The 16,162-nt window shown below is 42.0% G+C and overlaps 1 protein-coding gene across 1 annotated transcript in view; it reads right to left on the bottom strand.

Moving 5' to 3' along the window:
- Nucleotides 1-2,636: 2,636 nt before the first annotated feature.
- Nucleotides 2,637-16,162, bottom strand: part of LOC149797416 (uncharacterized) — a 36,160-nt gene continuing 22,634 nt past the window's right edge. Inside the window, exon 2 of the mRNA XM_089962206.1 lies at nt 2,637-3,293. Within this exon, the coding sequence (XP_089818332.1) occupies nt 2,847-3,293 (447 nt within the window). The 3' untranslated portion in view covers nt 2,637-2,846. The remainder of the gene's footprint in view (nt 3,294-16,162) is intronic.

Below are 16,162 nucleotides of genomic sequence, written 5' to 3'. Positions count from 1 at the left end.
TTACTCGTTTCGGGCAGTCGCCGCACCATTTTTAAACTGACAACGGTATGAATGGTAATTGATCTAGTTATGTATATTTTATTTGTATAATTTTCACAAGACATGTAATTTTAATTGTCATAGTATCATATGCATATTTGATTAATATATTAAAGAAAGCTTTATTGTAAAAATCTATTTGTTTCTGAGCGGAGAAACGTGTATATTTTATTTGTGTTGTGGGTTGACTTTCGTCCATCGTTGTATGTTCGTATATCTATTTTGTGTTGTAAGATTGGTTTTTATCTGGTTTTAGTGTCTTATGGGACTGCAACACAAGTAGGTTATTTAGTGTCGACACAATTGGAGTAACGTGTCTTGCCCCAGGACACACTAAAGTAATTGACTCAGGCTGGTCCAGTAGTAGGATTCAAACCGGAACCTTTTGGTCTTGAGCTGGGCACGCTAATTACTGAAATATCGCGGTTCCTTTTCTTTGATTCACCTTTATCCATAATTTGAGTTGGGCCTACCTGTATTTTTTTGTAAGAAGTATATTACGGAGCTAATTTTTCCTCTATGATTTTAGATTATATATTAAGAAAATTACCAACTGTAGGTAAACACGTTTACTACAGTTTTGAATTCTGGACAGTGGTACTTGCCTCGTAAAAGACGTGGTCTACCTGACCTTTTCCAGGTAGCTTGCTAAAATTTAAGTAAACAGGCCTGGCCTTATTTACGAATTTGATGTAAAATTGAATTAAGATGACAAGTGGAGAGGTATATTTACATCGGAATTTACTCATTCATATGATAACACCAGTCTTCTTGGAATGTTTTAGTTGTGTAATGAATATTTACTTTGCATTGTTTGTTACGTTTTTTTATTCATTATATGCTACATAACTGTATTTTGGACTTAACCTTTTCCAAAATAAAGTTCATTTTATACCTGACGTGAATACTTAATTTTGGTTGTATAAACAACAAATTTATCGCATTCTGTGTTGGAAATTCCCCATGAAATGCCGGGTATACCTGTTGTTTAACACATTTTATATTATAATTTTAGCAACAAACATTTTAATTATAACTAAGATTTTGTATTTTGTAAACATTTGAAAACTTCCAGAATGACTTTTTTCCGTTCGGTAAATTTTTTGTTTGTTTTTGTTTTAGAAAATGCTGTGACCTGAGTTTGTCTAGAAATTATACCTCATACTGTAAGATCTGAGCAAAATCATTTGTATTATTTTTGTGTCCAGTATTTCACTTAGGCTGGAATGTATATAGTCAAATTATTTAATTCAAGTGACTCTTCTTTAGAAATACAGTTGCTCAAAAATAAGATTCTTGGAAATAGAAACTTGAATTTACAGTGAAATTTAAATAAGGTTATTTTCTAGGATTGTATTATTGTGATTCACCAAAGGACTGCTGGCACATCACTACGACACAGGCCATCACAGGTACTTCCAGCGTTAGGTTTAATTATTAGGACTTGTGTTAGAAATTCTAAAATGATCCTGGATTAGTTTCGCAATACCACAAGTTCTTTTTACATTTTTATTTTTGTATTCTAGAGAAAACATTTGTTGAATTTTACAAAGCTTGTTGCTTTTCATTCTTTTTTTAGAGTCCTAATACAGATGAGTGGATTTGTTTTATCAAAATCATTCATTGGAATTACAATGTGCTCATTGATTCAAGATTAAGTTACTATTTAAGGATTATTGTAAACTTGACTAAATCACTATTTTAAGATTATGATGAATTCATCCCTAGACATTTTTGGTTATATCATTTTGATAAATTCAGACAGTTGGCACATTGGCACATTCGAAAGCACTGACACATCAGCACATTCTATAATGGAATTTATGCGGAACACCGCTGGAATGTTTCAAAATATGCTATACTTTTGGGCTTGTGATAGGACTTTAATGTCTATCTGGGGATTAATTCACAATGTTCTTTTTAAATTTTCACTATGCATTCTGAAAGTAAATTATTTGTTGAATGTTGCAAACTTTGATGTTCGCCTTTTCCTGTTACTTAGTCTAAGATCATATGATCCGTAGCACTGTTTATAATGCATTAAAACTGCATACAAATATTATGCAAATGTATCCTATCAAAATTCAAATACGTACGTCTGATAGATGAATATGCTGCATCAATATCGTGTCGTCAAAACCGCTTGCGATGTTTCTTTATATAATCAATTATCATGTTTGTTTATTGTAAGCTTCTATTCCAAATGAAGATGTAAAAATAATATAAAATAATGTATTCATACCAGCTGTAAGCTACATAACTTTAAGCGCTGCTAAAGTGACACTGACCTTCGACCAATTGGTCCAAAGATCAGTACGTTTCCCCCTGTATGAAAAGGCCATCTTTATATCAGATATGATCACGATTAGTTGCTAGTCGTTATTACATGTGGATGGTACAAAATCAGAACTGTGACCTTAACTTTTCACACACATTGTACTGGCATATTTCCCGAGTTAAAGAACTGTCAACAGTAGATGGCTTCGAGCAGAAGTTAATCTGCGAACAAAACAAATAATATAGAGGAATGGAAAAGCCGACAAACAGATAGACGGAGACACTGAAAATAAACACCAGATGCATAATCAGAAAAACAGTTCCTGTCCCACAAAAAGTTTATTGAATTCAAACAAACTAAACAGCCGAGTATACGTAACGAAAATGAAAACGAAATTTAACAAACGTAATGTCACCGATTCCTTCTACATATATTGCAGATATACTCATATATAAAACTGTAGCCATATTATATAACAAGCATAAGCCACAATACTGAAGAGTAAACAAAGATCAGAACATTCACATTTTTACGGGCTCACTGATGTTTGGCGATGCAACTTGACTGTAAATTTACTACTACCACCGGTTTCATTTTTCAATCCTACTTTTAGTGGGCGGTGAATACTTCCGGAGACTGAATTTGCTTTTGCACCGGTAACGTCACGGTGTACGTTTTCCTCTCCCAGAAGACATCTGAGTCCAAGAAAAGCGAATATTAAAGCTTCTTTGAAGTTTATGGTGCCTTCGTCTGCTTCATCGAGCTCTATGTCATACACTTTCAGTTTATCCCTGATCAAATGCACGAGAAATTTGTTGAAAGCGCCCCCACCAGTCACAAGAATCTTGGGCGAGGTCTTGATTTTAGATGAAGCCCATGAAGTCCTGGAACTATGTCGGATACATTCAGCTGAAATTCTGGTGGCCACGTGTTCCGTGTAAGTCCTTAGCAAGTCAGCTGCCTTGTATTTTTTGCACTGAAAAGAGAACATTACACTTAAATGAGGAAGTGGCAGGCCATTGGTTAGCAGACAAAACACGTAAATGCAGCTACGATGTCGTAGCCTCAACGTAATATGTTGTGGTTGAGGCTACGAACTGATCCCCTATCATGTAATGGAGCAACAAAAATCACTAAAATCATAAAAACAAATAGTGTAGAAATCAACTACATAAGTATAATCATGTTGTGAAAGAAGTTTGGTTTATTTTGAATTTATTAAGCCCTTACACGATAAAATAAATTGGCATGGTTACACTAACCTTACCGTGTCCGCTATGACATAACGCGATAGTCTCGCCGTGACCCATTTCTATATAAGGCCTGCCATACCATATTTGGCTATTCTACGCTATGTTATTATCAATCAAGTGGCGAATAATGGCTTCTTTGTGGAATTTCAAAGTCACCGGTAAATCGTGTTTACTTTTAATGTGCAGAATTTCCGACTCAAACCGCGCCATATTTTTACTACGATCTGTTTACGTTTCCAAATAGGGACTCGATGTCCTTATATGGCACACAAACAAACGAGGCTGAGAAAGGAAGTAATCATTATTTGAACTAATATGTCGGACAATCTAAACGAAAATATCGGATAAAAAAGGTAAACGAAATTTTACAACTATTTCTACAGTGATTTGTGATAATTCCGGTATTAAATAAGGGGACTAATCAATTTATTTCCTTATATTCAAGGAATATGGTCAAAATTGTTGATATTAGGCTAAAAAAGTGCTGGGTGTGAATCACAACAGGCTTGCTCAATTGATACATAGTTTCATGTTAGTACCCGGTCCACGAGGTAGGAGTAAGGGTACTAATATTAATACTAACGTAAATAAGGAGGTGGAAGACTATTGATTAGCATACTGGCATCTGTTGCCATCAGTCCCTTTTAAAAGTCCGACAAGGACAAACAACACTGTTTTCAGATAGATTCATTATTATAACTTTTGAGTATGATACTAAACAATGCAGGTCACAAGACACCGACGTTGTCCGAAAAAGAACAGGTGCCTATTACAACTGCGACAGTCTCCCAGCACCCAGGCAAGTGCGCAAATACGCCAAAAAATTAATTGTACGATAATTGTACAATACAAATTTTAAGTCGCTGACGTAAGCTGAGTCCCTGGTGAGCAAAGACAGCGAAACATCGGACTTAGATAGCGAAACGTCCAGCGAAGATCACCAAAGGCAAGCAATTAGATAAATGCATGCGTTATAAATAGTAATGCATTCGTACCCAACTATTATAAAGTGTACGGGCTGATGTACAACGCCACAGAAACGTATGGAAGGCGCTTATCGCCATAATTATATGCGTGTATTTTCTAATCTTCCTTGATGCATTAATGTAAATGGCTGCTTACAAGTGCTACTTTCATAATTCTATCCATGTTTATTGTATTCTTCATTGCTGTAACTTGTACGTGGCAGTTTGCAAGTATTACGTTCCTTCTGCATTATTGTCAATGGCTGCTTGCACGTGCTTAGATCTACTTTCCTTCTGTATCATTGTATCTTGCAGTTTGCCAACTACTGAATTGATTCTGTACTTTATCGTATGGGAAACGCTATGTCGATTATTACAAGTTTAGAAAATTCTGTTTATAAACTTGCCATGTTACAATTACATCATTCCAACTGCTGTTTTCATACAGATTTGGCCTTGCAACAATGTAAATACTAAGTTTTATCGGTATCGTCTTTGTTGTCAAACTCGTGTCGCCATCTGTTGTCATAATGGCATACAAGAGATTAGCATCGCATAGAAAAGCTTTAGAAATTTAGAAATGATATGACAACAGACGGCGCTCTAAGTTTCTAAGTTTTTCCGTCATCAGAGCTTTACGGCATTCATTTTGTGTCGATAAACATTGCAACTCTCTCAGTCCCCATCTTTAAGGTGTAAGTAGTAAGGTGGGGTACATTAGCGACAATGGGAATTAGCATTACAGAGACCCCTGGGTCAGATTAGCGACAAGGGAAATTTAACATGGCGAAAAATCGTGGGTCAGATTAGCGACAAGGGAAATTAACATGGAGAAAAATCGTGGGTCACTCTAGCGACAAGGGGAATTTAACATGGAACTATAGTGTGGGTCTGTCTAGCGACAAGGGGAATTGAATATGGGATTTTTTATTTTTTAAATTTTTTTAAATTTAAATTTAAATTTAAATTTAAAAAAGGGTAGGCAATGGAAAGGCTATCTCTTTTCGAGAAATATGGCTGGCCCTGAAAAGGGCCTTTGGGTTTATGTTAATGTATTCATTAACATAAATGGTACCGCATTGGTCTTCTTCTTGTCCTTAGGCTACGTCTCACTGTTGGTCCGTAAATCAGCACTCTTTTCAGGCATCTTTGTCTTTCAACGTAGATCCTACGTATCCACAGGCTGGTGTTTGTCCTGTGGACAACGGTCCACTTGGATCGGACATACATGAGCATGTCCATCCGGAACATCATGGAAGACACAAGCGTAGAAGATTGCACATCGGTCCACATCTTGAAGCGACGAGAACAAGTGAATCAATGCAGTGAACTGCGCTTATTTATAGGTACAGGAAGGATTGAAACGGATTGAATTCATTCACCAATCCGAACACGCGTTACAAAATTCAGTCAGCTCGCATCCAATCCGAAGAGAGCAGTCTGTGACGTCACGTGCTCTATATAGATTCGTTAGCGCTTGTGTGCAGTCAATCTATGCGACAGTGATTCAACATGACGGAAACTCAGAAAACGATCCATTGGGGTGCACCAGCAGGGGAGACTGCCCAAGGGAACCCAGACTTACTTTCAGAAGAGGTACATTGGGATTTTGTGGATTTTCTTACCTCGCAAGAATTTGTTCCGGAACCTTCGTTACCTTCTTCATTACCGCAAGTGGAGAATTTTAGACAGAGACAGAAAGAAGAATTGGAGAAATTTATGCAACGACAAAAGGAAGCTGAACAAGCTTTTCTCCTACAGCAACAGCAACAGCAACAAGAAGAGGTAAGAAAAAAACAACAGCAACAACAGCAAGAAGAAGTAGCAGCAAAGAAACAAGAGGGTGAAAATCAAACGGCTACGGTACTGTTGGACATTTTAGCGGAGTTAAGAAGTCTGAAACAAATGTATCAGACTTCTTTATCACGACCGAAGAGAATACGACCTTCCCGAGCTAAACACGCCAACCCTGTGACTAAGCCTGTCGAACCACCCTTACTGATTTCAACCCAATCATCAGAAGTAGGCCTTGGCCGTGGCAAAGGCTTAAGGCAGTTAAAGTTGATTGGTTAAACTCACCCCTACACCAAAATAAAAAGGCCCTTTTCAGGGCCACCCACATTTCTCGAAAAGAAATACAATTTCAATTTGCCAATAACTCAAAAATAAACCCCACCCATTTTACCTTATAGTACGTGTCTGTGTATGAGTGCGTGAGTGTAGCTTCTTATTTTAAAATCAAAACTCAAAGACACTTACCTTATATCATTCATGTATTCTTTTATCCATTTTTTTTACAATCCAATTCACAATTCACCACAGAACACTTTAATTACAAGTTCATTGACTTCTTCTTTCTCCTTGTTTAGTCTGTTTTTTTAATTTCTTCACCGTTTTTTCCTCATTTTCTTCCTTTCTTCTTTTCTTCTCCTGTTTCTTTGCTTCTTTTAAATAGAATTGTCTTCTTTCTTCCTCTTCTTCCTCTGAAGAATCCCTCTCTTCTTTCGAAGAATCCCTCTCTTCTTCCGAAGAATCCCTCTCTTCTTCTGAAGAATCCTTCTTTTCTTCTGACTCCTCTTGTTTCTTTTTTGGGCAATCTGGAGACCAATGTCCTTTTTCTTTACAATAATAACAGGTATCTTGACTTTTGTCTTTTTTAGCCCCTGTTTTTTTTTCTTTTTTGACGGTCTGGACACTCTGAAGACCAATGCCCTTTCTTCTGACAGATATAGCAAGTATCTTGACTTTTATCTCGAAAGGAAGGAGAGTAGTCCGTCGGCTGGTCTGAAGAGAATTTTCTAATGACCCCTCGCAAAGCTCTGACGAAACGTTCCATCTGGGTAGTCTCTTCCATTGTTGTGCTCGGCTTGAGAGTGAAATGAATAGTGAAAGGACAAGACACACACCCTTTTTATATACGCTGGTTTGCCAAGACTATAAATTAGTCTATGGTGTTAAAAATTGAGTCATTTGACGTTTTGCACTCAAGATGAAACGATCCCATTCATTCGAGAAGAAAGAAGAAGAAGAAAGTAAGAGGCAGAAACGTGATCTATCGCCTCGTACCAGGGCTGAAATCTTGGCACAAATTCATGCCAGTGATTTTGAAGAGGACATGAGTGAACCAGAATCCGAACCCTCTAAACCAAGTTCACCACCCTTAATCAACCCTGAAAAGTACTATTCCATTCGAGAGACGGAAAAGCGCTCCTCTAGAAAATTTAGAACCACGGCTTACACCTACACGGTGAAGTTTAAAGATTTCAAGGCCGACGTACCCTTGGAGAAAGCAGAAGGGTTTATCACCGAGATGTGGGATTCTTTGCTCACCGCACTCAAGCGACAATGTCAAGCCAAAGAAGACGATCGCTTGACACTATCCATAGATCACGACGGTCTGAAATCCCCTCTTTGGATCGAGTTTAGCAGACCCGCAGAACTGACCCCTTCCAAAGTCATGGACAAGATACAACAGGTGCAACAATCTAATGACCAGTTTGACATCACCGATGGTAAAACCACACTGAAAATGGCCCACGTCTCTCCTCCTCAAGGAACTGGATGCAAAAAGATGTTATTGGTGGACGACCTTCGCAACACCAAAAAGAGTCTCGTCCGAATTAACAACCCTCAAGACCAGATGTGTTTAGCCCGTGCCATCGTGGTGGGACGAACCTATGCCAACAAGAACGACACGGTAGAATGGAAAAGAACCTGGAAAACTATTCAACGATGCGATCGAGCCAAACAACGAAATGAAGCAGAACTCCTGTTGCAACAAGCCGGACTGTCCAAAGACACACCCTGTGGCATTCCTGAGATGCAAAAATTGCAAGATGCCCTAGCTCCACGCTACACCTTGAAAGTGCACCCTCAAGAAATGCGTGGAACTCTGTTGTTTCGAGGCCAAGATTTTAAGGACGGAAAATACATTCATGTCTATCATCACGATGACCATTTCGATACCATTACCAGTATCACTGGATTCCTGGGATACAGTTATTATTGTGAGAAATGTGACTATGGTTATAACAATCGAGAGCAACACAAGCATTGTGGAATGAAATGCCCAGGATGTTTGGCCTCTCCACCCTGTCTGAGCGAAGGACCAGTGCCTTGTTCGACTTGTCTGCGCACGTTTGTCAGCCCTACCTGTTACCAACAACATTTGAAAACACAAGGTTCACAGAAGAAATGTGCTTGTCAACTCCTGAGATTGTGCCCTACGTGTAGACAAGGCATACGTACCAACAATGCCAAGGCACACGTATGTCGAGGAAAGAAAAAATGTCACATTTGTCACCACATCGTGGACTTGGAACACGAATGTTACGTGCAAAAATACCAACCCCCACCAGAGAAAGAGGACGGTCACAAGAAGAAAGGCAATTTCATCTTTTTCGATTTCGAATGCATGCAAGAGACTGGCATTCACATCCCTAATTTCTGCGTGGCTCATCGAGCGTGCGAGAAGTGCATTCAAGAACCTATCTTCAGTCATTGCCCTCACTGCAGCAAGATTCCTGGAGGACGTGAAAAAATCTTTCGGGGACCAAACACGTTAGCCGATTTTGCCCAATGGGTCTTAGACCCCATCGACAAGACGTGGAGCCAAGAGGACATCGAACGTTACGGGGATTGTCATCGTCATGCCACGGTGATGGCTCACAATTTCTCCGGATACGATGGACAGTTTCTTTTGAGGTACTATACGGAACATGGCACCGAACGTCCTAAAGTGATTTTGAACGGAGCCAAAATCATTTTCATGCAAGTGGGACAAGTACAGTTTAAAGATTCGATGAGTTACTTGGCCATGCCTTTGAGTCGAATGCCTAAAACGTTTGGAATGACAGAAATGGCTAAAGGGTACTTTTCACACTTTTTCAATACGGAAGCCAATCAACATGCTGTTCTACCCCATTTGCCTGAGGCTCACTATTACGACCCCGACAACATGCGTACCGAACAACGAGAAGCTTTCTACGCTTGGTACCAAGCTCACGCCTCGGACCCTTTCGACTTTCAGGAAGAAATGTTAAAGTATTGTCGTTCCGACGTGGACATTTTACGGCGTTGCTGTGGAAAATTTCGAGAACTGTTCATGGAACACGGAGGGGTCGATCCTTTGAAAGAAGCTTGCACCATTGCCAAAGCGTGTTCCTTAGTGTACCGACAACGATTCATGCCTGAAAACACCGTGGCTGTCATCAGTCCTCAAACGACCAACTATGTCAAGCGTCAATACTCGGTCAAAGCCCTACGTTGGTTACATTACTTGTGCGACAAGGAAGACAAATGGATTCAGCATGTCCGCAACGGAGGAGGCGAAAAGACCATCGGAACGTATTCGGTAGATGGCTGGGACTTAGAAAACCCCAAGATCGTGTACGAGTTTAACGGTTGCTTATTTCACGGATGTCCCATCTGTTACCCTGACCGTGACACTAAAAATCAGTTTTTGCAACGAACCATGGAAGACTTGTACCAGGACACTTGTCAGCGACGCCTAAAGTTAGAACAGGAAGGATACCAAGTGGTGGAAATGTGGGAACACGAGTACGATCACCGTATGAAAACCGATCCCGAGTTTAAACGCCTCGTGGAAAGTTACCAGTTCATGGACCCGCTGAACCCGAGGGATAGTTTGTACGGAGGAAGGACCAATGCCACCTGTTTGCTGTACCAAGCCGACGAAGAGAAAGGAGAAGAAATCAAATACTTGGACGTGTGTTCGCTGTATCCCTACGTGTGCAAATATTGTCGCTTTCCTGTAGGGCACCCGCAATTGTTCACGGAACACATCGACCTGAAAAACATTCGACAATACGAAGGCTTGATCAAGTGTAAAGTTTTGCCTCCCACGAACCTATACCATCCCGTCTTACCTCACCATTGTCAAGGCAAACTGATGTTTCCCTTGTGCCGTACTTGTGCCGAAACGTGCAACCAGGACCAACCTTGCCATCACAGCCAGGAAGAACGTGCCTTGACGGGAACCTGGGTCAGCGTGGAATTGTTCAAAGCTCTGGACATGGGATACCAACTGTTAGAAGTGTACGAAATTTGCCACTTTCCTAAGACACAACAATACCACAAGGGTGACCCCAGTCAGAAAGGCATTTTCGCCGACTACGTGGATGCCTTTTTGAAACTGAAACAAGAAGCCAGCGGCTATCCTTCCTGGTGTCACACTCCCGAAGACCAAATACAATTCAAAGAGAAATACTACGCACAAGAAGGCATCTCTTTAGACCACATCGAAAAAAACGAAGGCAGGCGATCGTTTGCCAAAGTGATGTTAAATTGCTTGTGGGGTAAAATGGCACAACGACCGTGTTTACCCAAGACGGAATATTTGACAGAACCTTCCCGCTACTTCCAGATGATTCACGACAAAACCAAATACATGAAACACGTGGACGTCGTTCGCGAGGATTTGATCTTGGTCAATTACGAAGAAGATCTGGACTTTGTACAAGACGACCCTTTTGGAAACGTCATCATTGCGGCTTACGTGACAGCTCATGCTCGCTTAAAATTGTACGAAGCTTTAGAACTGTTAGAAGAACGCGTCCTGTACTTTGACACGGACAGTTGCATTTGCATCCATCACCCGATTCAACAGCACCCTGACATCGAAGGAGACCGTTTAGGAGCCTGGACAGACGAGCATCCCGACGACAAGATTCTAAGTTTCGTCAGTGGTGGTCCCAAAAATTACGGCTACGAATACCGGGACAAACAAGGAGAAGTGCACACGACGTGCAAAGTTGTTGTTGTTGTTGTGGGGTTTAACGCCATTTTTCAGCACACGATAGGCCATATATGGCGGCCAGTATTAATGGTGGAGGAAGAAACCGGGAAAACCCCGGAAAGAACCACCGACCCACGAGAAGCTACTGGCATGCTTTCTCACATATCTAAATTGGCTGAATCTGAGACTCGAACCGGCGCAGACAGGTGAGATGGCAGTGATCCGTAACGGCGAACGCTTTAGACCACTCGGCCACTCGGGGCCCCCACGTGCAAAGTGAAAGGACTGACTCTGAATCATCGTACCAGTCGAGTGGTCAACTTTGGGGTATTGAAAGAAGCCTTGCAATCGGGAGAGGATGTTAACTTTAAAGTGACCACCTATCAACCGAACAAGATTGTACGTTTACCCACTCACCACATCGTCAGTCGACCCTTGGAAAAAGTCTATCAAATTACCGTACGGTCACGTCGGTATTGGTCTGTATATAAAAAGGAACCCTAGGTAAGATCGACAGTTCATTGTTCATTGAAGTAACTTACCATGTCGTTGACGAAGAAGAAACCAGATTGGTTAGGAGTCAAATGTTGGACATCACCGAGACCAGGGTTTTGAGGCTTGGACACAAGAGGTGGCCCAGTATGCACGAGAGTTATTCAAGGAAAAAAGTTACTTTTCAACCTGTGTTAGTGACGGTGCCAGAAGAACCCGTCACCCAGGACAGGACTGTCGTGGACAGGCCTGAAAGACCCTTTCGGGAGGACACTTGTGTGACCTTACCCCTACTATAGAACTGGTTAGAACTTTACCCAAAACATGTTGTACAGACACTTGTGTTTATTCCACGTTCATGGTTATCATGTGCCTTTTATTCTTGTACTTAAGCCTTTGGCTTTTATGTATTTTTTGTCTTTCGTATTCATGTTTGAAAAAAAACATTCAATAAACGTGTTCTGAAAAAGTATATAAATTCTTGTCTTGTTTGTTTTTCGTGTCACAAGTGACATTTCTCACACCATGGCTACCTCTGCTGTCTCTGCTCCCTCTTCCTCTACTGTCAAAGTCATCGACGAACACTTAGATCGTGCCAGTTGGGAGACTTTGTATCTTCGCCATCCCTTTAACATGCTCATTGCTGGACCTAGCGGTTCAGGCAAAACCGAATTCGTCAAACGTTTGATCGAACATAAACATCATTTGATCGATCGACCCCCTCAACGAATCGTGTGGTGTTACAAAGAGTGGCAAACGGCGTACAGCCTCTTGCGAGAAAGTCAAGGTGATTGCATCGTGTTTGTGGAAGGCATTCCTAAAGAAGACGATGGCTTCGTCTCTGACTCCCGTCTAACCCATTTGGTCATTTTCGACGACATGTTAGGAGAAGACGAAGAAGAAATTAAACTGTGGTTCACGCGCAAAGGGCATCACCGTAATGCCAGTGTCGTTTACATCACCCAAAATTTGTTTCAACAAAGTAAAGCCCATCGCACCATCAGTCTCAATGCGCATTACGTGGTCTTGTTTAAAAGCCCTCGAGATAAATCGCAAGTGCAAGTCTTAGCCAAACAGTTAGGAACGCCTTGGTTGACTCAGGCGTACGACGATGCCACTCAAACTCCACACGCCTATTTACTCGTCGATTTGAAACCTACGACTCCCGAGGATTTGCGATTTCGTACCCACTTGTTTCACCACTGGTGCCAAGACGGAGGGCCTGTCCTGTACACGTCTCCGTCCTCGACTTCATTTCACTCCCCATAAAAAAATCTATAAAAACCTCAGACCCTTTTTCGTCTGTCTCACTCTCAGTGCGAACATGACGTCCCTTCAGTCGCATCTTCCCGTCAAATTGATTCGTGCCTTGTATGGCATCAGTCGAGAAAAAAATCCGCAAACACGAGCTCGTGTCTTAGAAGCTAGTCTCAAAGAAGTCTTACGATGGTTCACGGTGACGGCACGTCAATTACTCCAAGGAATCATTCAGATTCCTCATCAAACCAAACGCTTTTTTGATCGAAACAAAGTCGCTTTGGTCCAACTGGCCGATCCCCGCATCGACACTCAAACCAAAAACCAAATCATTTTGAAACCTGGAGGGAGCGGTACTCTAGGAGGGGTCATCATTCGCTCACTCTTAAGATGGGATCCTAATACCCCCAAAGTTATCCCCAAGACAAAAGTTCAACGAAGCCCCAAGAAGAAAAAGACCAGGTCCCCAAGGAGAACTTCTCCAGTGGCAGGACCCTCCTCTGACCAGACACCACCACCACCCCGGAAAAAGAAAAGAAGCCCCCAGAAAAAGAAAAGTCCACAGAAAACTAGTCGCAAGAGAGGCACTTCGGCCAGGACGCAACCTTACACTCGCAAACCACGACCTGCCACAGCGGTGACTGCGTCTGCGGCAGCTTCACGTTTGTCCACTTCTCCGTTAATAACACCCAGAACTGAAGAGTACTTGGAGACGTTGATCACACCAAGAACTTCTCCGTTGATGACCCCCAAAAGAACTTCCCCAGTGGCAGGACCTTCCAATTTAGTGGCAGTGGCTGCTGCTCACAAAGTACCTTCTCCCAAAATCAAAGTTCAAGAAAGATCGGGCATGTTACAAAGTTTGCTGGATTTGTCCAAGCAAGAACTGGCTCGATTTAGTCCGTTACGTACCCCTGCACGACGTGTCATGCCTGTCCTCAAACTAATACGACGTAAAGACAATCAGTGGCGACGCGTTCCAGTATAAAAAAGGCCTGTGACCAAGTCGGGTATCAGTGTTTTTTGGTGCTCCTGAAGACTCAAAGATGTCACCCTCCAGAAAACCCCAAGGAAAGAAAAGGAAAGGACTGCCACCACGTTTAGCCAAACATGGGGACATGTTATCTGTCCTGTCCAAAGCTTCTCCACCCCTACGAAAAAAACTCATTCAAACAGCCTCCAAAGAGGTCATCGATACCGTGTGCGAATGTTGTTTGAACGTTTTGAAAGGCACGATCCCTTTGTCCAAACACCAGAAACAATGCTTAGGCAAACATCGTCACGTTCTTCGCCAAATGGTTCAAAAGAAAATTCCCATTCGTCAAAAAAAGAAGATGTTAGTGCAACGTGGAGGTATTTTACCTCTCTTGTTAGGCCCCATACTGAAAGGAGTCTTGGGAACCATGTTGGGAGGACTGGTGGGAGCAAGATAAAAAGGCCTCGGAAGTTCCAAGATCTCAGAATCGAACCCTGACAACCCCATGGAAGGACGAAAACTAGCTTTAGTGCCTTACAAACGATGGATGGAATACCATCGGTGGCAAGAACAACACACCCCGCATTTACCTCCCAATCCCCATTTGAGCGAGATGTCCCAGTTACAACACGAATTGCAGTCCTTGATGGATCGCCAAGATTTGTCCGAAACAGAAAAATCGCAAAAGTACGGTCAACTCTTGCAACGACTGCAACTCTTTCACCAGAAAGCTTTAGACGAAACAGCTCTACCCACTCTGAAAGATTTTAAGACCTTGATGAAAAGTCCAGCACCATCACCAGTACCAGTACCAGTACCAGTGACCAAGACAGAAAAAGGAAAAGAAGAAGAAGAAGAAGGGTTTCAAACTCCACCAGAAAAAGTACGCAAGTTAACAACACCACCTACCTCCAGAATTGGATGGATTAAAAAGATGATGGCCACCCCTTCTTCATCACAAGAGAAAAAGAAAGTGAAGACAGAAGTGAAGACAGAAGTGAAACAAGAACCGATATCCCCCGCTCAGACATCCTCCTCCTCTTCGACACCTATTGCCGGTCGCACACGCAAAGCATTGCAATCCAAGAAAATACCCCAAGAGAAAAAGAGTAGCATCCTCCAAGAGTGGGTGCCTTATTAACACACCAACCAACACAAAAAAAATGGAAAAAGTGTTAGCCAGCATTTACTACGATCCCTCCCATCCTGCAGGTTACGCAGGAGTTCAAAAATTGTATCGTGCTGCCAAAACGCGACTGAAAAGTCTCCGTTTACCTCAAGTGCAACGATGGTTACAAGAACAAGCTACCTACACTTTACACAAACCCATTCGACGCAAGTTTGCCAGAAGTCGCACCCGAGTGGAAGGCATCGATCATCAATGGCAAGCCGATTTAGCCGATGTCTCTCATTTGGCCAGCTACAATCGTGGCTACAAATATTTGTTTTGTGTCATCGACGTCTTTTCCAAATTTGCTTGGGTCGTACCCTTGACTTCCAAATCGAGCAGCGAGTTAGTGCGAGCCCTGCAACGAGTGCTGAAACAAAGCGGTCGTCACCCTCTTCGATGGCAAACGGACAAAGGCACCGAATTTCTGAACCAAGCTTTCCAAAAAGAATTAAAGAAACGTGACATTCATTTTTTTACCACCGAGAATCCCGAAACCAAAGCCAGCATCGTGGAACGTTTTCAACGCACTTTGAAAGAACGCATGTGGAAATATTTTACGCATCACCACACTCTGAAGTACATCGACATCTTACCGCACCTGGTGCAAGCGTACAACCAATCTTACCATCGAAGCATTGGACGTGCCCCGCAAGAAGTGACTCCCGACAACGAAGTGTTGGTGTTTGAGCGCCTGTTTGGTACATCCCCGACGACGGCTGTCCCCAAGAAAAGTGGAGAGTTGACCGTAGGAGATTGGGTGCGCATTGGCAAAACCAAACGCACTTTCGACAAAGGTTACTTACCTAACTGGACGACCGAATTGTTTCGCGTCACTGGACGAGTGCATGGCCGTCCTCCTGCCGTCTATAAATTGGAAGACATGAACGGAGAAGTGCTCAAAGGAACGTTTTATTTGCCCGAGTTACAACGTGTGACCAAAAAAGAAGACGACGTGTACGACATCGAAAGCATTC

The sequence above is a fragment of the Sinohyriopsis cumingii genome, chromosome 6, assembly GCF_028554795.1.
Source record: "Sinohyriopsis cumingii isolate HCF-2022 chromosome 6, ASM2855479v2, whole genome shotgun sequence".
In the NCBI taxonomy this organism is placed as follows: Eukaryota; Metazoa; Mollusca; class Bivalvia; order Unionida; family Unionidae; genus Sinohyriopsis; species Sinohyriopsis cumingii.
The sequence above is the reverse complement of the archived record's forward strand: the minus strand, read 5'-3'. Positions and strand labels throughout refer to the sequence as shown.